Source organism: Leucopleurus acutus (genome assembly GCF_964270905.1).
Source record: "Leucopleurus acutus genome assembly, chromosome: 14".
NCBI classification, from domain to species: domain Eukaryota; kingdom Metazoa; phylum Chordata; class Mammalia; order Artiodactyla; family Delphinidae; genus Leucopleurus; species Leucopleurus acutus.
Window position 1 is genome coordinate 37243924 of NC_139156.1, and position 26569 is coordinate 37270492.

Here is a 26569-nt window from a genome sequence, read left to right on the forward strand (position 1 = left end):
TTAGAAGCCCTTGCTCTAATCTTTGAGCAGAATGATGCTAATTGCCTCAAAGAGATTGACCCCTGGGCCTCGTTCCTTCTACCATATTTGCATTTGATTTAAAAAAGTTGTAATTACTATGTTGTAGAGTTATTCAAGGGAATGTGAAAGATGTAAAGGTATATGAGATCTGGAGACTTGACATGGAGGAGCCCGAGAGAGTATTTTGGGATAGATAAGACACACCTAAAGCATAGAGATACTTTGGATCAATGTCAGAAGGAGTGGTAAAGGCAGTGATTGTCGAGATGAGAAGGATCACATTGAGCTGGAGTAGCCGCGGACAGGAAGCTTCATGGCAGAGGTTGGATTTAAGCTGGATGTTTAGTGGCTAGGAGCACGAGGTGTCCCATGCAGTGATGGACAGGATCTTTCATTGTGCTTTTTCCCCCTTATTCCATTTTTATTTACTTCTTTTCTATTCACGAGGCCAAATAAAGTAGATTTGCTTTAACATCAAATTTTTCTCACAACTGGAATGTGAGGTAAGTACTAGTATACCAAGGAGACTTAATGATCCAATTATATTTTCCTATCTTTCAGTTTATGGTTCATAATTCATTCTCTTAAACAAATATTGATTAAATACCTAGTACCTGCCAAGTACAATACTTTATATGCTATATGCTATATATAGAAAAGGCAGGCATAATTTGTGGCTTATGGAGCTTACAAATTAAAAGGGAAGAAAATATTAATCATATAACTACTCAAATAATTATTAAAATATCTTTGTGATAAATGCAAAGAAGGGAAATGCTATGAGAGGATATTCCAGATTGTATTTCTCTTCATTTTGATTCTTTGTCATAAAGGTAGTTGATCCATCGATGAGACTTGGATTTCTCTTCAGAGTTTTGTTTTCAGGTTTAATAGGGAATATTGATACTTTCAATAGGTAATATTGCTCTTTCTTGGTATTACTAGAGAGGATTCTTTACAGCTTTACTAAGATGTATACTTGCTCTACAAAGATAATGAACTTTATAGAGTCAGGTGGATGTGGATTTAAATCATGGCGTGACATTTCTAAATCTGTTTCCTTATCTGGGAAATGAATTGGTATAATGTATATCAAGTGTTTGGCATAGTCCTGACATACAGTAGATGATTAATGTAAGATATCTATGGTTTCTATTATTATTAATTGTGGTAGTATTATTATTTTTTCCCCAGAGCAGGCATTGTTAGGGAGGTCCAAGGGTGCCAGAAGGGAGGGATTCCCATTAAACGAGATAGAAAGTAAAGAAAGTGAAGCCCAGGGGCTGTACAAGAAGAACTTTTCCATTTTATTCATCTGAGTGGATCCAGTTTGTGACTCTTCTCTTCCCTCTCATTCGTATGGAAAATCCTGATTATGTGAACATGATTTTGCTTTTGGAACAGGTGCTGATGTCCACTTCAGACAATGTGTGACCCAGATCAACCTGAGAAATGACAAGTGGGAAGTCCTCAGGGAAACAGGCTCCCCTGAGCAGTTTGATATTGCTGTCCTCACGATGCCAGCTCCCCAGATTCTGCAGCTTCAAGGTGACATCGTCAACTGTGAGTCTCAGCCTGCACTGTTTACCTTAGGGAATGGGCTCCCTTTGAGAGAGCGTGAATTCAGTTTAACTGACTTAGCAAAGGGTATATTAGGGATTCTACTGATTTGCATGTTTTAAAAACTGACACTATGGTCTGATTCATTATATTAGTCTAGGTCAAATTGAAATCCAGATTTTTAAAAACCCAGTTAAAAATGGAATATTTCTCTTTTTTTCCTTGCCTTTAAGAAGTAAGTATTTTTGATGGAGATGTAGTAGTTTGGCCCAAAAGAAGAACAGTCTCTTTGTGGCCATTCTGGAAAAAAGAAGGTTTCTATGATATAAGCATTGATTGTGTGACAAGCCTGGTAAACCTTACCGTGGATCGTTCTTGAGCGTGACTCTCATGTTCTTCCCTGATTGTGATTTGTTGACTCACCTTTCACCTGGCTTCTCCCACCTCCTTTTTAAAAAAACAGCTTTGAGACTAATTCACATACCATACAACTCATCCATTTGAAGTGTATATTTCAATGGTGTTTAGTATATCCAACGACATACTGCAACCATTCCCACACTCAATTTTGGAATATTTTCATCACCTCAGAAAGACACCCCATATCGTAAAGCTCTCACCTCCGTCCCTCCATCCCCCATCTCTGCCTCCAACTCTAAGCAAACAGTAATCTATTTTGTCTCTATAGATTTCCCTGTTACCTGGATTCTTGAGAAAAGCTTTTCTATAGCTCTGCTTTGTATCTACCTATGCCAGGTTTAACTGATTATTCTCCTCCCTTTCATCATGTCTGACTGACCCTGACACATCAAAGTCATTGATTTCTGGAGGATACCTCATCTTGCTTTGAAGTCCATGAGTTATAACAAAGCAGAGTCTGGTGATGGTGGCAAGGCTTTGGGGATGTGACATGCCTGTAGCTTTTGACTTGGTGGCATGACTGAAGGTGATATTGGATTTGATTGAGAAATGGCCTTTTATGCCACTGTTAGAAAGAAAACTGGTAATGAATATCATTTATAGATCCTAGATTTAGAACTGTAATAGAGATTGTTCTCTGAGGAAGAACGTAGCTGCATATTACATCTTGAAAGCAGTTTGACTATCAGTTCTACCATGCAGTAGCAATATATAGCTTCTTTTGTTGTACAGTCTGAGACATATAGAAAGGATTAGAATGTTTATTAGATAGCTATAGGCAAAGTAAAAAACGAATTTCAAAGATCTCTTTCATGAGTCTACCTCTAGTGTGTTGCCAAAGTCACTTTAAAGTAGGATAATTTATTGCCTCGGATTCTGTAATAATTGGATTGATTTTGAGAGTGTTAAATAACATACTGTAACTTAACTAAAACACAGTTATTGGTTAGCATATTCAGTGGTACTGTAAATTACATATTCCAATCTTTAAAAGCTACATAGTTTTGTATGTGGAGACCCTTCAATGTTGCATTTTGAAGGTATTTCTCAATATTTGTATTGAATGACATATAAAATATAATACCATGGCATAGACTGAGTCCTAAGATGTTTAAGGGCCTGCTAATTAATAATTTTATTTAGATCATCTTTATCCTTATTTTTTGAGTAGCTGAACTGTGTTGGTCTGAGAGAGATAACTTAAATTCTTCTACTATTATTGTATTTCTGTCTTTCCTGGGGTTTTGGGAAACAAATTTTGCTTTATGATTTTTTTATACCACATTATTTGATTCATAATATTTCTTCATTAAAATTTACCCTTTAACTTAAGTTCTTTCTTTAGTGTCATTTTCATTTTATTTGGCTTTCGTATCATTCTTGACTGATAAATGAGATGCTCATTGTTTTATTTTCATTTGTCCGGTGCATCCTTTTTACTTTTAGCCTTTCAGAGATATTTTATTTTAGAAGTACCTCTTTTGTATTTGGTTATCTTTGAGTTGAGTAATTTCATAAAGATATATCTTATTGTTAATAGTTTCGTGTCAGTTTTTCATGAATCGTGTTGTGCATTTTGTATTTGAAGATTCAGCTTTTCCCTTATTTTCAGCTGTTTCCTTCTAATACTTACATGACCATCTATCTATATCTGTTCCATTTATTATGATCTCAGAGTATCTTAAAAACTTCAAAGTATCTCCCTTCCATATCTGCTGTTTGTCTCAACTCACTGTCAGTTTTGGTCTTTGCATTATTTTTATTTTCTATTTCTAGCCTTCCTCTATGTCACTCATGTAGTTTTCAAATGTGTTCCTTTTGCTTCCTTCCTTGAGATATTGTTTCAAAGAGGTCATATATTCCTTCACTGTTTTCAAGTCATTGGCTAAGTGTTTGTTGAACTAATCTGCTTCCTGGAAAAATTCTTCTGCTATGTATTTTTCATCAGCTCATTTGTTAGGTTCTGTACGTTCTGTTGTCTTCCTCATTTTCTCTGCATAGGTCCCTGTCTAATCATTACTCATCTTTAAATGGGGCCATTTCTGTCAATTCGTGAAGGAAAGTGTTGTCGCAGAGGCCAGACATTTTGGTTAAAGTATATTGAATAAAATTAGTAAATATTTAGCTGTGAACTATTAAATGCTAGTGATCATTAATATATTTACTAACATGGGAAGATTTAAAAATATTTTTAATTTAAAAAAGATAAAAGAATGCATTGCTGTTTCTTTTCTATCTACCCAAAATAGTTTAATAACATTGTTATTGCTTGAAGTAACTTTAAAAATAAGGATAGTTTACTCTTACTATAAAAAATGATAATGGTGACACCATTTGAAAAAGTGTATCGTGCTGAAGAGGAAATAGATCTTTTTTCCTTTTCTTTTTTAGTGGTGGGATATGTAGGCTCTTTATGATGAAAAAGTTTAAGAATGATTGACTTGGTACTTTTGACTAAGAGTGAGGATCTTTGGGGGGTTTTACTGGCTCAGTGCAGAATTGGACCTCATGCAAGCAATTCTTTGTTTGCTTCGTTGTTATGAAATAACCCATTTTAGCAGCAAAGGTTTAAATCAGAATGTCCTAACATGACCCTTGAATACCTGTGGGTCTAAAACAAAGGGATTAAAAACATATGATTTCTATTTATCTTATAAATCTCAATAAGGACCTCAGTATGAGGAATTAGTGTCATCTCTCTGTTTCTCAAGAACCTTAAATACACTCTTGCTTGCTTATTAGACAGCTTCAGTTTCTGTGAAAGAACTCCATTTACAAAGCTATCTATTGCCATCTCGTGGACGCAGTATATATTGCAGTTCCCCTCCAAATTTTTTTAACTAGAGAGAACTATGAAGATGACCGAAATATAGGCTGTAAAACTATCTGTAATATAATTCATAAAACTCCATTCACACAAGGAAATAAATTTAGGTCCATGATAATTAACTTACCCAAAAGTCACAGCTAATTAGTGACAGAACTAGGGCTGTGCTACAGGTCTCACATTCATACAAACTATAAGCAGCCCTGTGTCTTTGGCTTTCTTTGTGCTCGTCTTTTCATTCTCTCTGTCTCTCTTTTTAAATCATGTCTACCCCTTAGAATCAATATAGTACCATCTCTTACATGAAAGACTTCCCTTTTGATTACAGTGTGGTCTGGATTTTCCCTTATCCATCCTCCCTTTCCCTATTTTCCTTTTTACAAAAGAAACAGAACTAGGTTTTTTTTGGCAATTACTTATTACACTTACTACATTCTCCCAGTTAGGAGAACAGGGAAGCTTTATGAACTATATAGTGAACCTCTTATGATTCATGATTTGCCATCTGGTTCTATAACAGTGCTACTCTCTATATATTAATATTATAAAAACTAGCTCACTTAATCCTCACAACAATCCTAATTACTGTTATTTCCATTCTTGGTGGTGATGCTGAGATATGAGCCTTAGTAGTGTGACTCCAGAGCCCATACATGTAACCACCGTTATACACGGTGTCAGACTACCCTAATACTGATTGTTTCATGTATTTGTGAGTTCCCACAGTGTTCCGCTCATTTTTGATCACCATGTTTTTCAAACTTGCCTAATGAAGATTGAGAGTTGAAAACACTTAAGGGGCACCTTTGAGAAGGTTTTGATTGTTAGGGTTTGGGTCAGGCCCAGGAATCCATACCTTTAACAAGCACCTTATGGGAATTTTTTCCTCCCAGTTAAGCCTGTTTGGGACATTCTGCCTTATCATTATACTCATCAGATTTTATTATGATTCTTATATTCCAGTAAGTTTCTTTCCCACTAAACCATAAAATCCAGGCAGAAAGAGCTCCTATAGACCACCGCATCCCCACCCAGCATCAAGTACCAAGGTGCATGCAGACCCACACACCACTATTATTGTTCAGTCAATATGTGCCAAATGACTGAGCATCTGTCTTGTTTCCCAACTTGATTATAAGCTCCTAGAATTCAGCTAATCTTAGAGTCTACTGGTCCTGGCTTGGTCCCTGAGTCACGGTACTAGGATGAAAGCGTGAACCTTGGATGGATCATAGAATTTTAGGACTAGGAGGAAGCTTGAGGCTCATTGCTTCTTCCACCCCGATGAGGAATTTAAGACAGCATCTGCCCTGTACAAGTTCATACAATTTATTAGGGGCTGGACAGGAGAAAGTATGGTCAAGAAAAAAGCAGGCGCCTTTCAAATATCATTATTTTCTTGATTTCATGTTTCCTACACACATAAATAGAGCTCTTCATCAACTGTAATGGAACATCTGGGCCTGAAATCCACAAACCTGACTTTCCTGCCATAGTTCTTTCATACCCCTGCTAGGAAAGTGGCAGAGGCAGTGGAAAAATGTGGGGTAAACAATGTATGGAAAATTTCTTTCCTCTACATCAGACTGCCTCTGACATGGGGCTCCTCAGGTTTTCTCCCACATGCTTATATTAAAGGAATGCATTTTTTTTTTTTGCGGCACACAGGCCTCTCACTGTTGCGGCCTCTCCCATCGTGGAGCACAGGCTCTGGACGCACAGGCTCAGCGGCCATGGCTCACGGGCCCAGCCGCTCCGCGGCATGGGGGATCTTCCCAGACCAGGGCACGAACCCGTGTCCCCTGCATCGGCAGGTGGACTCTCAACCACTGCGCCACCAGGGGAGCCCAGGAATGCATATTTTTAAAGGTCTCCTAATGAATAACCTTCCTTTATAGTTTGGTATGCTATCTCACATCCTTAAAACCAGAAGGCTAATTTTTTTTTTTTTTTTTATGAAACGAAAGGAAAGAAGGAAGGAATGAAGGAAAGGGAGGGGAAAGGAAGGAAGGAAAAGAGAAAGAAAGAGAGACAGAGACAGAGGCAGAGAGACACAGAGAGCGAAGGAGACAGACTGGGTCTGGAGCTGGACTCTCCATGTGAGAGCCACTCCTCCTATCCCCGTGTAGACTCACGTGCATTCCTGCTCTGACCAGATGAATCCACAGAGGTGAGAACCATATTCATCTGAGCAGAAACATGTCAGTAACCCTCCGGGGAGGAAATGTGCTAGTCCTGCCCTACCCTCACCCCGTAAAACACTGCTAATTTTGGACCAAAGCCCTCAAGCCCCCTAACATTACTTCAGAAAGCAGACAAAAGTGTGGTCCATGCTGAGCATGTGGCCACAGATCAGGAGAGTTGCCAAAAAGAGAGTTGAGAGAGACAAGGAGAGTCATCTAGCTGGCCTCCTTTCTAGAGGAATCCTGGTCTCCTCTGGGTTCCTTGAATGAACCACACATTCTTCATCTGTGCGTTTACTCACAAAGCTCCCGTTGCCTAGAACAAGTTGACACATCCTTTGTGTTCTCTGTCCTTCAGGATTCAGCTCTGGGCCTCTGAGTTCTTCAGAGCTTCCTGGGGGCTCTGTGCTTCAGGGAAAGCGTTCAGAACCTTCTCTAGCACTTGGGTTTTATGCTACTTATTTAGCGTTGGCTACTCTGTGGAGGGAGTGAAGAACGTAGACTGACAAAGCCAGGATTCGTAACCCAGCTCTGCCACTTACTGTCTGGGTGATTTGGGGCAAGTCGCTTAACCTCTCTGAGCTTCGATTTCCATGTTACTAAAATGAGGGTAAATAACATTATCTAACCACATAGGATTACAGTGAAGATTACATGAGGTAATCTGAGTAGAGGATTTAGAAGTATGAAAGTTAATGTTCCCAGTAACTTTTTAGTGTTTGTGACTTTTTACCATTAAGGAAAAGGTCTGAGATGTCTATTTAAAGGGTTGTATGCTTGGTGTTGGGGATTAAACAAAGGTGGCTATTTTATTTTCAGGGTTTTACAAGTAGGATACATTACAGACATATTCCTTGTTGTGAAAGAACATGACAACTGCCTTGAAAACTCTACATTAATTAACTTTTAATTAACGAACTGATCACTTTTTTAAGAGGAGTAAGTCATTATTGGAGCTTTTTCACAAGTCAACAGCGACATTTTTATGAAAGCCACCTCTTTTAGAGGGAGGTACAACCTCACTCCCTCCTTCACCTCTTCACCCCACCCCCCAAACCTGTACCAGAGTAAGAGAATAAACACCTTGTCATAACGTCTACCCCCACCTGCGTGACTTCCATGCACACTGTTCATAGGATCACCCATACCTCTGAGGAAGCATCATTATGGGAATATTTCTTAAGTGTCCCCATGTTCCTGACATTTTTCTAAATGCTAACTCAAGTAATTTAGAAGATGCCATGCCCATTGGCCAGGTGTTCTCATGAAGCTGTGTGTGGGCACAAAAATAACAGATGAGCTTTACGTCTGACAAGTGTAAAAGTTCTGTGTTGGGGAAACTGATGTGAAAGCATTTTTATAAGATGATGTGGTCTGAGCTCTTGGTTATGAATAAGCAAATGGTAGTGGGGGAGATATCTCTGTAGATGATTCATTATTGTCAGTCAAATGTGTGCCCACAAAAAGGCAGCCAGAAAAATCCTAGTAAGGATTTTGGATATCAGTAATAAGGATATTGGAAACACAGTGAGAAACATTACTTTGCCCTTGTGCAAAACAATGGTGTATTTGTATCCAGAATATAGTATGGTCATCTTGAGTTAAAATTTACAACACTAGGGTGCAAAGGATCGTCTGTTCCTTCATTTCTCTAAATATACAAATTATCTGCTTAGAGCATCTTTTTATCCACCTGATAGGAAACCCACCCTCAGTCATCATTAGAGCTGCCTCCCTTCCCTTTGGGATCACACAGGAGCCCCAGGCTTTTGTAGTGCCAGAAAACAGGGGAGGTGTGGGGCGTAAGTCCATAAGGTTGCCATCATTATTGCTCCTCCTCTGCTGTGTGGGGCTGGGCCAGCCCTGGTCCTCTGACATGGGTTAGACACATTGCCTTGTGTGGACTCAGGGATGCCTTTCTAGGGATAACACTGTACTGACACTGAGATCTTTCCACTGCTCTCCAGGGTGAGAGACATGCTTCAAAGGCATTCTGCAGCAAGATCCCAGCTGGGCTGGGTATACAAGTGAGAGCCAGGTCTCTCTCTCTCTCCCCCAAACCCCTGTCCCTTAAACATTTCATCTCCACTCCCTACCCACTCCCACTTTCAGGAATCCACTAGCTGAATCCAACTTAAGACTCTGAAAAAGAAAGACACTTCCCTTTCGCGTGTCTGTATGTGAGGCGGGAGGCATCCCAACCTTTAGAAACACAACAGTGAGCATCTCTTTCATAGATTGGAGGGTGGAGAAAGGAGAGTTGATTTTCCCTAAATGACTTATTTTGGTGAGTTCTTTAATTTCTGGTTGCTATATTATAGCAAAGATGTAATAAACCTATAGGTCTCAAGAATGCAAACTATAATAACTAAAGGATGCATACATGAATATAGTCTAAAAGAAATGAAAAATCCTTTATCTAGAAATATAAAACTCCACAGCTGTACAATGGAGATTTACAATGGCAATAGAGATATATGTATACATATACATGTATATTTAATTATAAATTAGGAGAATCTGAAATTGTTATTAAAATTCTAGAATACAACCACCAAAGGAAGAACAGAAACCTTCAAGCCTTAAGGTACACAGTTTTAGACTAAGGAAATGCCACTTTACTTCAGAGTACAGAAGTTTTCAATCCAATAAAATATTATTTATTTGACTGCATCTAAAAAATGCTTACTTGGCTTACATTTTAAAAATTGAAACACTTGTTCGCCTGAAGTGTAGTCATTTAAAAGTTTCAGTAAATTCACAGATGGTAGGTTTTTAATGAACTATTAAAAATCCTAGGGGTACATTTTTAACTTTCTAAAGATGTCCTAGTAAATAACCACTTTCTCAGTAGTCACCTATGTACTCTCCCCCTCTTTTCTCACATCGGTGCTCTAGCAAGCAAAACAGAGCTCCTCAGGCTGTCACCTCACTCTGTTTTCCTTTCTAACCTCTGGCTACATACTCTGGTTTCAGATATTCTACCACCAATTTGCACCTTAATACTGTACTTGACATACACAAAATTGTTCAGTATCTTTCTTCTTCTAATGTTATGTGATTTTTGAATTTGAATTTGATTTTATAATTAATACACTTTATTGATGAAGAACTTGAAACTAAAAAGAAAATAAAATGCATTCATAATTCCAGCCCCATGAATCTTAACCCAGTTAATACATATTTCTAGGTATTTTTAAGGTAGAAATAAAATATTTTTTTTACTTTATAATATCTTAGGAAAATTTTTTCAATGCCAGTGAATGTTCACATTTGTCATAATTTTTATTATATAGTGTTCTATTCTTTGTATTTACCTTTATGTATTAAACCAGTTTGATGAACATTTAGGAGGTTTCCAAGTTTGCAGAGTGTAGCTTTGATAGTGCAAATCTGAAACAAAAATTTTCTGCACTAAACTCCATACTGGATGCAAACAGTTATTTTCACTTAGAGTAGAATAAGGTCCTCTTGATGACTTTTGTTCTAAGTTTTCTTTGTTAATCTAATGTTTTATTTCTCTCTGTGTGCCTTAGAATAAGGTTTCATTAAAAAATCCTGTTGGACTACTGATTTGAATTGCAGTGAATTTGAGTGTTAATTTAGGAAGAATTTATGTCTTTACAGTACTGCATCTTCTCATCCAAGAAAGTCAAAGTTCTCTATTTAGGTATTTTTACGTCCTTCAGAAAAATTTTGTAGCTTTTATCTTAAGAACTTACACATTTCTTATTAGGCGTATTGGGGAATCTTTTATATTTGTAGAGATTGTGAGTAATATCACTTTTGTTGTTTTATGTTTATTTAGGTATTTACAGAGAACACCACCTAGCTGAATTTTTAAATCTAACATGAAAAGTCTGTTTCTTTTGATAGGAGAATTCAACACTTTGACATTTATTGGAATAATAACTATATTGTATTTATCCTTTACATCTATGTCTACTTACTTATTTTACTTTTTTTTTCACTTTTTTCCACTTTCTTACTTGCCAGCTTTATCAAGTATTTCTTATTCCTTTCCTCACATTATTTATAGGATCTACAGTGCTTTGTCATTCCATTAATGGTCATCTTCTTATCCCTTACAAAAACACTTAAATTTAAACATATTCCATCTCCCTCCTATTTCTCTCTACCTCATTCCACAAATATTTTTTGAATGTCTACTGTATTACATTTTGTTGGGTAAGTTAAAAAAATTAAGTAGTCCTATTTTTTCCTCTCCCCAAGTATATTTTTTTTATTACTTTAAATGACAAAGCTGATTAGTAATCTTATAAAAAATGAAGGAATCCAAAGTTGAATTAGTAATTCATTCCCTGTGCTGTCTTCCTTTCCCACTCCCTGGAGGTAACTGATGTTAACAGTTTAGTGAGTGCCCTTCCACACCTTGCTTCAGGCATATGGGCACCTTCTAAATGTATTGTTTTGAAATTGGCATTTTAAATTAATTCCTTTGGATAAATACTTCTAATTTATTTCTGTTTAACAGCTGCATGATTTTCTCTAGTTTGGGAGTACCAGAATTTAGTTTTTCATCTCATTGTTTATTGATAGCATTCATGTGGTTTCTCTTTTTTTCCTATTTATTCCTGTTTATTGCTAAATTGGGTGATAAAGTACCAACATTGGAATTTGGGGGTCAAAAGCTCTGTATGTTTTAATACACACTGCCATATTACTTTCCAAAAATTTTGTGATGATTCTCATTCTTAATGTTTGTGAATGCCTGTTTTTCTATATACTCATTTGCACTGGACGTTTTTAATGTTTTATTAATCTTTTTAAGATTTCTGCCAAATTGATAAATGAAAACAGGTACATCATTCTTGCTTTAATTTGCATTTACGTTGACTGAAAGTGAGATTGAGCCTCATTTCATAAGTTTATTGCACATTTAGATTTCCTCTTTTGTAAATGTCCTGGTCATCTCCTACACTTTCTTTTCTAGTGGGCTATTTGTCTTTTAGGAGCATTTTATATATGAGATATTAAAGTTTTTCATATGGTATTACAGATATCTACCAGACTACCATTTATTTGTATTTTGCTCTTGTTTATGTCATTTGCCATAATAATTTGTTAAGATTTTTATTTAGTCAAGTCTATCTTTTCTTTTATAGATTTCCTGGATTTCCTGACTTGCTAAGAACTGTTTCTCTCACTCTAAAGTCATATAAATATTATAAATTATATTTTAATAAATTTAATTCTTATGCTTTACATTTAAATCTTTATCTATTGACATAGTATGTGTTTTATAAGGTATGAGATATGGATCTAGCTTTGTGGGCATTTTCCCCCATAGTGGTACCAATTTTACCAGCACCATTTATTTAATAAGAGTTTTTTTTTCCCACTAAATTGAAATTCCACATTTGCTATATGATAAGTTCCTTACATACTTGCATCTGTTTCTGGATATCTATTCTGTTCCATTTATTTACTCCTTTGCCAAACCATCACTATTTTCTTTATAATCACTTTGTGGTGGTAACTCATTTTTAAGGAGTCTGAACTATATGGGTGTAAACATGAGGAAGTTTTATTTTTTCCTGGAACTGCCCTCACACTTCCCTATTTGAACTCCATGTCTTTCTAGAGAGTGAGTGCCTTAATGACATCTTGATCGTTTGCTCCAACTTTCTAGTCACTTTTGGCTGTTGGAATAGTCTCATTTTGGTTTTTAAGACACAGCTGTGTTTATTTTTGAACTTCAGTGCCAGGTAGACCTGTATGTGGTACTAGGGGCTTGTGGCAGAGTGAATTGTGGGGTCTGTTTTATACACACACCCCTTCAGTCTCTCTTTGAATATCTACCCACCCCCACCTTCAGACTATATTCTCCAGGAGACATTGATTGCTCCTATGACTGGCAGCTTGTTGGTGGTAAGAAGGTAGCCTTGGCTTCCCTGCACTTCATTCTTGTTGTCTGATGCTTAGTTTTGCTTCCATGTAGACAGTGTGTGGTGTGTTTTCTTGGCCCAGTGGGCAGATTTCAGCTTCACACTGAGCCTTTCTGGGGCTGTTAACAAACCCCTCCTATAGCCTAGAGGCAGTGAAGTCAGCACACCAGCAGAGCTTTGCCCCAGCCCCTGTAGGTTCTGCAGTTCAGCAAGTACGTAGTCAGAAAACATGGTCCTTGTCAAACCTTCCTGGAGCTCCCTCCCCAGGGTTTGTTTCTGAATTATCCTCTGGGGACTTCCTAGGAAGGGGAATCACCTCCTCCCAGCTCACAGGATTTGGGGAAAAAACTTATCTCCAGGAATATGACATTCCTGAGAGAGCTTTCCTATCCCCTTGAGTCTTCTTCCTATATTGACTGGGTAGTGGGGCTTAGAGCAGTAGGGCCAGTTCTTACTGGTAATTTCTCAGAACTCTGAGAGCAGATGGCCAGGTCCTTCTCCAGTGGCTTCTTTATTGCTTTTTATCCCTAACTTTACAGAGAGCCAGGATAAAGGAGCAAAAATACTATTACAGTTTTAATGTCTGGAAGGCAAGAATTTCCTTACTATGCTTTTATTAATATATCCCAATTTAATAATAACCATGCCCCCATCAAAAAATTTGCTTGTTGACCTCCCTCTGCCCCACTTTAGCCCTCTGCCCGGCCTTCAAATTCAATTTAAAACTGCTTCCACAATAATATCTTCCCAACCACCAAGACCAGGCTATTTCTCCCATTACATGTTAGCCTAGTTTCCTGTGCCTCATGTTTTAACACTATCACAACTGTAATTAACTAATGGCTTAATCCATTGTGCAATGTGTGTCTTTCCTGGTAGAATTTAAGAGTATAAAGCATGAGAAGACAGGAGCTGGTTCTGACTTACCTACTGCTTGTGAGCGCCTCACACATGTACACCTCAGTCTCTATTTACTCAGTGGATACTGACCAGTCTGAAATACATCATGAAGGACAGGCAGAGGGAGAGGAAGAGGAGGCTTTGGAGAGAAAACAGGTCTTAGCACAAAGTTGGAAGTAGAAACACTTGTTTTATATATTGGAGCCTGAAAATAGATTGGCTTAGTGGGAGTAAAGGCTTTGCAGTGGGGAGTTTGGGAGAGATAAAGCTGGAAATGTGGATTTGGGGCAGAATGCAGTGAACATCTGTTGAACAAACAACAGAGGTCCTAGTTCATCAAAAAATATGGCATCTACCTTTTAAAACCTGACTAGATACATTGAGATGGGAAACGACTTTACCTAATTGGATTGGGAGGAAAAAAACATTTGAGGACTTGGGGAACACTGTTCAAAAGGCTTCTAATCTTGACACATACACTCTCCTTAAACAGACACTTAACTTAGAGCTTTGGTAATCTATACTACAAAAATGCATAATTCAGAACTTACTATGTACCATAGAATATAATAATAAAATATTACTCATAATGAATACCTTCAACCTTCTTCCTAGAACTTCTAGAATCTCCCATCATCCTTGATGGAATAATGAGAACCAATTCTTTTTACTGAAAGAAGTTTAAATTCTTCATTCTTCCTTGAGATTTTGATGAAAAGATTTTGATTACAAGCACAGGAAACAAAAGTCCTTTATTCATCGAATAATATGCTTAATTGCTTTTTCCAGCAGACCATCTCCATAGGAGGGGAAATAATTCAATTTCTAAACTTCTTTAGATATTAGCTGTTCTGTTGGGCTTCCTGCAAGCTTATGAACTGAGATCTCAATTTTAGACCAAAAAAATAATTATTACTATTAAATTCCTTTTATTATATCTTGATCTTCACCTTTCGTATCTGCCTCATCTACTTGTCCTTATTATTATTTAAAAAATATTAGACACGGAGAGTTGGTTCCACTTAATCTTATATTCTCTCTCTAAGTGCCTGAGAGGGAACCCAAGCTAATCTTTGCCTCTCTTCCACCCTCCCAAAACTTGAGAGTCAGCAGAAATGGCAGAGACTTTCATTCACCTTGGAGCTTAGAGTGATCTGGCACTGATATTATCAATACTTGTGCTTATTACACACTCCAGGTCCTGACAGGACAGAGGGAGTTTTCCTACTTAAATGTCCTTCTGAGGAACCAGTTACTTGTGTTGGGAAAAAAAAAAAGAGCAAGAGAATTAACTTCGTGATGATGATGATAACCAACATCAAACAGAGTTTTTGTGAATTGCTATTATTAAGCATTTTACCTACAGTATATCTTTTACTCTTTACAGTCACCTTATGAGCATTATTTTATCCCATTTTATACAAGGGGTAAGTGAGACTCAGGGAAATTAAGATAACTTGTCTGATGTCACATAGCTTTTGGGTGGCAGATCTGGAATCCAGATTTTCTCTAGGCTCTAGTAATTGGGGCAAGGTACCTTTTGGCCTCTTTATCTGGCACTAATGTGTATGATCTCCCCATGCTTGATATAAATGCATCTATGATGTAAATATTTGGACTTTTTTGTTCTTGTACACATGCTGTCAATAGATGTATGATGTTTGAAACTAGGCCAGAAGGTTGCTTCTCTAAAGGAAGAAAAGATTCCTTCTTAATGCTGTCTTACTGCTGTGTACTTCCTTCCAAACTTAGAACTCTATTTTTCATTCAGAGTTCTTCGATAACAGAAAGGCTTTAAAAAGAAATGTCAAAACTAGAGATGGGGTGAGATGAAAGAGCAGAGAGCTATAATTCATTGAATTGCGTCATTATCACCAACTGAGTCACCAACTGAATTGAATTAAACTTTTCCCCATCTGAGCTGGCAAAGACATTTTAAAGAGAGAATAAATTTGAGAACTAAGATTCTTAGCTTTCTGGCTGACAGAGACATTTTAAAGAGAGAAGAAATTTGAGAACTAAGATTCTTAGCTTTCTGGTAGAAAAATCTGAAGATTCAAATAAAATGTGCTAAACACAAATAAGAACGTATTACCACAATCAACTACTAATTTTAAAACAGGGAATTTTTTTTTTTTTTTTTTTTGCGGTACACGGGCCTCTCACTGTTGTGGCCTCTCCCGTTGTGCAGCACAGGCTCCAGATGCGCAGGCTCAGCGGCCATGGCTCATGGGCCCAGCTGCTCTGCAGCATGTGGGATCTTCCCGGACCGGGGCACGAACCCGTGTCCCCTGCGTTGGCAGGCGGACTCTCAACCACTGCGCCACCAGGGAAGCCCAAAACAGGGAATTTTAAACATTTAAGATTAAAAGAGAGCAAGAGAGTAATAGAAGAATACCAACATTCTACATTGGATAATGTTTTTCTCAAATTTGTTTTTCTTTTCCACCAATGTATCTAATTTAAGAAGTTTCTTATTCTGTTGCATCAGATCTATGAGATATGGCTATCTGCTGACCAGACATTCTGGTCTTCTATCACTCTTCTGAAATCTAGTTTCCAGAGTCTGACATTTTTCATTCTGACCTGAATGTTTGCTTCTAGAAAAGAATGAGAGGGAGAATCTAAAAAAATACTTGAGTAGCTAGCACAGAACATTTTATGTTTACCAGTGTAGAATTCTCTGTTGGTTTGAAGAAGCTATTTAAATATCAGTCTCTCCCAAAATTTCTTCCATGAAATAGACAAAGAAAATTACTATATCCAAGGCAGAGTTTGCTTTCCATTTCTGTGAGCTCTTATAATTTTACTTGCCACAGGCATATGAGATTATAAAATTTTATTCCAAGGAGAGAAATTAAAATTCCAGTTTTATTTTTTTAAAATGGCAATTGTAATATTTTATTCAGATGTTGAATTTATTTTTTCATTATATAAATATTTATTGAACATCTACTGTGTGCTAGAAACTGTTCTAGACACTCTGAATACAGCAGTGAGCCAAACAATAAAAGTTCTAAGGAACTTCTGTTCCAGTGGTAGGAGGCATAATATTCTATAATATTCTATTCCAGTGGGAGGAGGAAAAATAAGTAAAATATCTATGTGAGATAATAGTAAGTACTGGGAAAGAAAATGAAGCTGCTATATGGAAATAAAAAGTGACCAGGAGTACTTTTGTGTGTAGTATGAGCAGACCTGTGACAAAGTGATTTTTGAGCAGCAGAGACTTCAAGGTAGTGAAAATATGAGCCATGAGATTACCTGGAGGGATATCCTAGCAGAAGTAGCTGCAAGTAGAAAAGCCCCAAGGAATGAGGAGTTTCACAAGAGGGCCATTGTTGCTGGTTTACAGTGCATAAGGAGGGGCAGTGGTAGGAGGTTAGAGCAGAGAGGAAGCAGGAGGCCCAATTATATAGGGCTTTGTGGACTGCAATAAAGACATTGGATTTTACTCCACATGAGATAGAAAGCCATTGAAGGAATGACGTGATCTAACTTAGATTTGAGGAGGTGTTTTCCTGCTGTTGTGTGGAATTTAGACTGTAAGAGAGTTGAGTTGACCAGATGGACTGATACTATAAAAATACAGGGCAGAAATGAGGGTAGCTTGGGTTGTAGCAGGTGGTGTGTTGAAAACTGGTTGCAAGCCAGATGTACAATAATCAATAGTTTTTGCATCCGTTCTCTTCCTGATATAGGATCTCAAGTGTTCAGATAGTTAGGGAGAAAACTAAGCATCAGTGGTGCCAAGAAAATGTTTGAAGGAAGAGGAAGTGATAAGCTATACAAATGCTGCCTATAGTTTCATGTAAGAGTTGGCCATTGGATTTAGCAATATGGAAAGCATAGGTGACATTGACAGTAGTAGTTTCTATGGGGTATTAGGAATGAAAAACAGATTGGAGAAGGCTCAAGAAGAAACAGGAAGAGAGGACATTGAGATAGTGGGTGAGACCAGTGTTTCTCAATCGGTTTTTTCATTATCATCTCCCTAAAGAGTTTTTTAGACACTTTTTCCTAATTGTCCTCCACCCACCCCAATGGAATTATAATATCATAGATATACTTTATATTTGCTACATATTTTATGTATATATATATGCTTTATATATATATGCTTTATATATAAAAAGAGTAAGAATTGTTTGTCCTTCAAGAGTCAGTTTTTGCCCTTTGAGGGTGATATTACTCCTACTGAGAATGTCATGGTTTAGACAATCCTTTAGAGGAGTTTTTCTGTGAAGGGGGACAAAGAATTGGGCTGGTAGCTAGAGAAGGAGGTTGGATCATGTTTTTATTGTTTTATATTTTTAAGATGGGATGCATTATAACATGTTTGTGTGCTGTTGGAAAGAATATAATAGAAAGGGGGAAATTGATGTTGTAGACCACGATTTGACAGTTACAGGAGTCATGGTCTTGAGGAGGAGATAGAGGTTGGGGGCTTAGATGGGAGCCAGACAGTTCTCCCACTATAACAGGAGGGAAGTCAGAGCACATGAGCACAGGTGGGGACGGGATGATATATTTGGAGATGAGAGCCTGTGGATGTCCTTTTCTGAACGATTTGTTTTCTCAGTGAAAAAAGAAGCAAGATCACCAGCTGAGATTGGGGAGGGGCAGGAGGTTTTGAAGGTTTAAAGGGAGAGGAGAGGTGTGACATAGTCATCTAGGGGAGTGAACTGAGCAGAATGAAGGAGGGTAGCCTGGCAGCATTAAGATCCACTTGAAGTTAGTGATTATGACTTTAAAATGAGACCAGTGAATATTTTTTCCCTCTAGCACTTGATCTCCTCTAAGCACATTAGATACTTTAAGTATTTGAATTAATGAATAAATGACTAAAGTGAGTGAATACTGAGTTTATGCTGTTGCTACCTAAGATTTTTTCAATTTACTAAACTGACATGTTTTTAATTGGAATGTTTTATACTTGATTTTGTTAAAATTAAGGCCTTTAGACAAGAACATAGTATAGCACACCCTGGTTCAAGTTTTCTGATCGAAGTAGCTAAGATCAGCAAGGATATTTAGTGCCTTTGTTTTAGCTGATGCTGTTGCTGAATATGGGAAGAGGATGTAAAAATGACAACTTGTTTGAATCTCTTTCTAAATATATTATTTTTATAAAAAGGAAACAAGAAGTCAATGGTAGTTTCTTTGAGGATGTGGCAGTTATTTGCTAGAAATTTCTGAAATTCTGAACTATGCTTATTCATTCATCCATTTATTAATTTAACAAGCATTTTCTCAGAGTCTCCTCTTTCATCAGCCACAAGAAGAACAAAACTGAATATAACATGATTTCTACCTTGAAGTACATTACAGGCATCTGGATGTTATACTACTTTTAGAAGAGGTGTATATAATTTACTTTAGACTACAAAAGATATACTCAAACTAATATATTTAGTGAACATGGTTCCTATGTAGTACGACATGCAATTAGAACTGATAAAAAATGTAATGAAATTTGTAAAATAAAAAATTCAAACACATTAGTAAATTCAATACATTATCTATAAAATCTGTTTAACAGAAAACAGGGTGCTCACAGAGAGTGCTGTCATGACTACAATTGCGTGCTTCATAGAATCTTAATTAGAAATTACTAATTCTTAAAGAATTACTAATTCTCAAGATTGTTATACTTTCCTTTTTCAAGATCAGTTGGTGCTTTTGAAGAGTTAACAGCTTCATAAATTTGGCGTATGATTCATTCTTCTGTTGGGGCCAGGCTGGTGCCCACAGGCTGCAGGATACACAGATGAACAGCATGTGGCAGTGTTTAAATGCTGTTCGGAAAGCCAATGTCACAGGCCTAAGACAATTTAGAACACTTCTCTACAATGATTGCACATGCATATTGGGATTATATTTTTCTTTTATATTGCTATGTGTCATGCTTTGTTTGCCAAACAGAATATAGAAAATGAATAGGCAGTTTTCTGGCACAAGTCTTAGTAGATAAATTGTCAGAATGAACTCTGTTGCTTAAGAAAAGCATAAACATAATTTAGTCACTGGATGTGGCTGTATGTAGGTTGTTGCTGTGGGGAATTTTGGTTTGGCCAAAGTGTTATTTTCTTTGAAAATTTTGATAGACTGAGGTTCTCTTTGTTTTCATAATACTCCCATTCCACCCCACCCACCAAAAGAGCAAGCTATCCAATTACTGAGGTTACACTTGTATAAATGTAGTTGCCCAAATCTAACATAATCATGAGTTTATCTTGTCATGACTTAAAATTATAGATATTATTTGAATAAAAGAGAATTAAGCTCTTGATTCATTTTTTAAATTTTTTTTTTTTTTTTTTTGCGGTACGCGGGCCTCTCACTGTTGTGGCCTCTCCCGTTGCGGAGCACAGGCTCCGGACGCGCAGGCTCAGCGGCCATGGCTCACGGGCCCAGCCGCTCCGCAGCATGTGGGATCCTTCTGGACCGGGGCATGAACCCGTGTCCCCTGCATCAGCAGGCGGACTCTCAACCACTGCGCCACCAGGGAAGCCCCATTTTTAATATTTTTACAGAGAGTTTTCTTTCATTTGGACTTTTTTCCCATATATAATGGAGTGAATTTTAGGCTACCCCCAAAATACAGATGTGTGTTTGTGTGTGTGTGTGTATGTGTGTGTGTATATATCCTCCTCATTGCCCTACACACTTTAAGATAATACTACTCGTAGTGATTGAAATCTTTATATAATAATATAATGGGGGATAAAGCTCTATGGATAGACAGTAGTCATTATCAGACAGTAGATGTATAAAGATATTTTTAGTTGGTGACTATTGTCCTTATGCATGAATGTTCTCATTACTCTACCTTTTATATTTACTGTCATCCCAAAGACTTTGCTTTGAGACACTGTGATATCTTATTGCCCCCATTGCCAGTTGCTTTCCAATTAACTATTATACACATACATCTAATGAGCACTCACTGTATTCCAGGAATTGTCCCATTGTCCCAGATTCTGAGTTCACCTAGGTTAATGAGCCCTAGCCCCAGTTCTTAAGGAGCTCATAGTGGGAATATTTGTTGCATTTCTCTTCTCGTTGCTTCTGAAATATGTATTTTTTAATATATAATTAGGCTTAAGAGCAACTTCTGACCATTTCTTCTGCCCTTCTTCCTAGTCTGGGCTCTGCTGCTTATCTATGTGTCCTTGGGCACACTACTGAACCTCTCTAACTCCCTGATTCCTATTCTATACAATTGAGGTGATAATTCCTACCTCATCAGGGCACTGGGGGAGATTAAATAAGATAATGTATTAAAGCACCTAATAAATTGCTGGCACATGATGAAAGGAAACTGCTGCTGCTGTTGTTTAACTTGTATTTGTCACATGTCTGGCACTTATTGCTAAGGTTTAGTTCCCTTTCATTCCCTTGCTGTTATCCGTTCTTCAAACATTTGGCCAGTGGGAATTTAAAACTAAAGTAAATAGCAATAGGTCCAATTTATGAGCATCTTTTATGTGCTAGATATTTTATATCTTGTCAATAATCCTTAAAACAACCCAGTATTATTATTCCTACTATATAGGAGAAGACAAGGGAGATAAAAATTACTTTCTTAAGTGATGAAACTGACCACGCACCCCACACAACCCGGCCAGCTCGTGGCCTCCCGAGAGCAAGCTGTGTGGCTGACAGGGTCTTGGTGCTCCGACCAGGTGTCAGGCCTGAGCCTCTGAGGTGTGAGAGCTGAGTTCAGGACATTGGACCACCAGAGACCTCCTGGCCCCACGTAGTATCAATTGGCAAGAGCTCTCCCAGAGATCTCCATCTCAACACTAAGACCCAGCTCCACTCAATGACCAGCAAGCTCCAGTGCTGGACACCCCATGCCAAACAACTAGCAAGACAGGAACACAGCCCCACCCATTAGCAGAGAGGCTGCCTAAAATCATAATAAATTCACAGACACCCCAAAACACACCACCGGATGCAGTCCAGAAAGACAAGAGCCAGCCTCATCCACCAGAACACATGCACCAGTCCCCTCCACCAGGAACCCTACACAACCCACTGAAACAACCTTACCCACTGGGGCAGACACCAAAAACAACGGGAACTACGAACCTGCAGCCTACATAAAGGACCCCCCCAAACACAGTAAGTTAAGCATAATGAGAAGACAGAGAAATACGCAGCAGATGAAGGAGCAAAGTAAAAACCCACCAGACCAAACAAATGAAGAGGAAATAGGCAGTCTACCTGAAAAAGAATTCAGAGTAATGATAGTAAAGATATCCAAAATCTTAGAAACAGAATGGAGAAAAGACAAGAAACGTTTAGGACCTAGAAGAACTAAAGAGCAAACAAACAATGATGAACAACACAATAGATGAAATTAAAAATTCCCTAGAAGGAATCAATAGCAGAATAACTGAGACAGAAGAATGGATAAGTGACCTGGAAAATAAAATAGTGGAAATAACTACTGCAGAGCAGAATAAAGAAAAAAGAATGAAAAGAATTGAGGACAGTCTCAGAGACCTCTGGGACAACATTAAATGCACCAACATTCAAATTAAAGGGGTACCAGAAGAAGAAGAGAAAAAGAAAGGGACTGAGAAAATATTTGAAGAGATTATGGTTGAAAACTTCCCTAATATGGGAAAGGAAATAGTCAGTCAAGTCCAGGAAGTGCAGAGAGTCCCATACAGGATAAATCCAAGGAGAAACAGGCCAAGACACATATTAATCAAACTATCAAAAATTAAATACAAAGGAAAAATATTAAAAGCAACAAGGGAAAAGCAACAAATAACATACAAGGGAATCCCCATAAGGTTAATAGCTGATCTTTCAGCAGAAACTCTGCAAGCCAGAAGGGAGTGGCAGGATATATTTAAACTGACGAAAGGGAAAAACCTACAACCAAGATTACTCTACCCAGCAAGGATCTCATTCAAATTTGGCAGAGAAATTAAAACCTTTACAGACAAGCAAAAGCTAAGAATTCAGCACCACCGAACAAGCTTTACAACAAATGCTAAAGGGACTTCTCTAGGTAGGAAACATAAGAGAAGGAAAAGACGTACAATAACAAACCCAAAGCAATTAAGAAAATGCTAATAGGTACATACATATAGATAATTACCTTAAACGTGAATGGATTAAATGCTCCAACCAAAAGACACAGGCTTGCTGAATAGATACAAAAACAAGACCTATATATATGCTGTCTACAGGAGACCCACTTCAGACCTAGGGACACACACAGACTGAAAGTGAGGGGTTGGAAAAAGATATTCCATGCAAATGGAAATCAAAAGAAAGCTGGAGTAGCAATTCTCATATCAGACAAAATAGACTTTAAAATAAAGACTATTACAAGAGACAAAGAAGGACACTACATAATGATCAAGGGATCAATCCAAGAAGAAGATATAACAATTGTAAATATTTATGCACCCAACATAGGAGCACCTCAATACATAAGGCAACTGCTAACAGCCATAAAAGGGGAAATTGACAGTAACACAATCATAGTGGGGGACTTTAACACCCCACTTTCACCAGTGGACAGATCATCCAAAATGAAAATAAATAAGGAAACACAAGCTTTAAATGACACATTAAACAAGATGGACTTAATTGATATTTATAGGACATTCTATCCAAAAACAACAGAATATACTTTCTTCTCAAGTGCTCATGGAACATTCTCCAGAATAGATCATATCTTGGGTCACAAATCATAAACCATAAACAAGACAAAAAGACAACCCTCAGAATGGGAGAAAATATTTGCAAATGAAGCAACTAACAAAGGATTAGTCTGCAAAATATACAAGCAGCTCATGCAGTTCAATATCAAAAAAACAAACAGCCCAATATGAAAATGGGGCAGAAGACCTAAATAGACATTTCTCCAAAGAAGATATACAGATTGCCAACAAACACATGAAAGGATGCTCAACATCACTAATCATTAGAGAAATGCAAATCAAAACTACAATGAAGAAAACAAAACAAAGCAAAAACTATAATGAGGTATCACCTAACACCAGTCAGAATGGCCATCATCAAAAAATCTACAAACAGTAAATGCTGGAGAGGGTGTGGAGAAAAGAGAACCTTCTTGCACTGTTGGTGGGAATGTAAATTGATACAGCCACTATGGAGAACAGTTTAGAGGTTCCTTAAAAAACTAAAAATAGAACTACCATATGACCCAGCAATCCCACTACTGGGCATATACCCTGAGAAAACCATAATTCAAAAAGAGTCATGTACCAAAATGTTCATTACAGCTCTATTTACAATAGCCAGGACATGGAAGCAACCTAAGTGTCCATCGACAGATGGTTGGATAAAGAAGGTGTGGTACATATATACAATGGAATATTACTCAGCCACAAAAAGAAACGAAATTGAGTTATTTGTAATGAGGTAGATGGACCTAGAGTCTGTCATACAGAGTGAAGTAAGTCAGAAAGAGAAAAACAAATACCATATGCTAACACATATATATGGAATCTAAAAAGAAAAAAAAATGGTTATGAAGAACCTAGCGTCAAGACAGGAATAAAGACGCAGACGTACTAGAGAATGGACTTGAGGACACGGTGGGGAAGGGTAAGCTGGGAGAAAGTGAGAGAGTGGTAGTGTATATATAGACATATATACACTACCAGATGTAAAATAGATAGCTAGTGGGAAGCAGTCGCATAGCACAGGGTGATCAGCTCAGTGCTTTGTGAACAGCTAGAAGGGTGGGATAGGGAGGGTGGGAGGGAGGGAGAGGAAAGAGGGAAGAGATATGGGGACATATGTATATGTATAACTGATTCACTTTGTTATAAACAGAAACTAACACACCATTGTAAAGCAATTATACTCCAATAAAAATGTTAAAAAAAATCTACAAACTGTAACTGCTGGGGAGGGTGTGGAGAAAAGAGAACCTTCTTGCACTGTTGGTGGGAATGTAAATTGATACAGCCACTATGGAGAACAGTATGGAGGTTCCTTAAAAAGCTAAAGATAGAACTACCACATGACCCAGCAATCCCACTACTGGGCATATACCCTGAGAAAACCATAATTCAAAAAGAGTCATATATATACCACAATGTTCATTGCAGCACTATTTACAATAGCCAGGACATGGAAGCAACCTGAGTGTCCATCGACAGATGAATGGATAAAGAAGATGTGGCACATATATACAATGGAATATTACTCAGCCATAAAAAGAAACAAAATTGAGTTATTTGTAGTGAGGTGGATGGACCTAGAGTCTGTCATACATAGTGAAGTAAGTCAGAAAGAGAAAAACAAATACCGTATGCTAACACTTATATATGGAATCAAAAAAAAACATTGGTTCTGAAGAGCCTAGGGGCAGGACAGGAATAAAGACGCAGATGTAGAGAATGGACTTGAGGACACAGGGAGGGGGAAGTGTAAGTTGGGATGAAGTGAGAGAGTGGCATTGACATATATACACTACCAAATGTAAACTAGATAGCTAGTGGGAAGCAGCTGCATAGCACAGGGAGATCAGCTCTGTGCTTTGTGACCACCTAGAGGGGTGGGATAAGGAGGGTGGGAGAGAGACGTAAGAGGGAGGGGATATGGGGATATATGTATACGTATAGATGATTCACTTTGTTATACAGCAGAAACTAACACAACATTGTAAAGCAATTATACTCCAATAAAGATGTTAAAAAAATTAAAGTGATGAAACTACACCTGCTAGAAGAACGAAAATACTGACTCCAAAGCCTATCATTATTTTACTACCACACATCCTTTCCAAGATCCGTTCTAATTCTGAATGCTTTAAAAATTTTTTTGTGAAAAATGGATGTGCATTTTGATCATAAGCAGTAGAAGTTTTCATTTGAGCACAATCTCAAACTCTCAAAATCTGGATGCCCGATGATGTCATTAACAAGCTAAGATATAGAGATCTACATTTTTATAAGTAAGTATGACTGATAGTCCATGGACAGACCAAAGTTCCCCCAAACTTCTCAGATCTTGTCGTCTGCATCAGTTAATTTTTCTGTGTCATCTGAAAGTAGAATTCTTTTTAAGGGGAGGGATACTGGGGAGAGTGCTTTCCTTCTTTAGGCTTTTGGAAATATTTTTAAAATTTTGATAAAAATTTATCACTGATTTTTAATAAAAGATTTGTTTTGATATTTTGACTTTTCTTTAATCATAAGTGGTAAACATTGACAATCTGTGCTTGCTTTGGTAGAGTAGTTCTCTGTCTTTATTTAGTGCTTTGTGGTCTCTGGTAGCTTGAGGACATCAGGCATAAAGAGATGATGCAATGAAGGAGATGTACAGCTGGCCCATATGGCTCAGTTGCTGAGCCATTGCCTTCTGAGTTCAGTGTAGCAAGAGTTCCTGATTTGAGAAAGAGGAACTTATGGGTATGTATTTTCCATGGAGAAACTGAACAAACTCTTAAATTGAATTAGAATAATTAGAATGTAGAATTCTATGTAGAATTCTCAGTATCAGCTTCTAAATGGTTACTTTGGGTGAATGCCAGTCTATCTGGACTTCATTTTCCTCCTCTGTAAAATGAGACCATTGACCTCTAGAACTCCAAGATCCCTTCTCAATCTAAATCTAATCCAAAATGATTCTGTAAAAAGGCAGATGTGTGTGTGTGCTCAACTGTTTGAAATGTGAGTTATTTGAACATGAGTTCATAGAATATTGATGTCAGAAAGTATGTTTAGAAAATGTTAATGTGGGTG

General features: G+C 37.5%; 1 protein-coding gene across 1 annotated transcript in view; it reads left to right on the forward strand.

Annotated features, from left to right (window-relative positions):
• RNLS (renalase, FAD dependent amine oxidase) overlaps positions 1–26569 on the forward strand; it is a 268840-nt gene that overhangs the window by 8298 nt on the left and 233973 nt on the right. The window contains exon 4 of the mRNA XM_082854010.1: positions 1426–1584. Coding sequence (XP_082710136.1) covers positions 1426–1584 — 159 coding nt within the window. The remainder of the gene's footprint in view (positions 1–1425; positions 1585–26569) is intronic.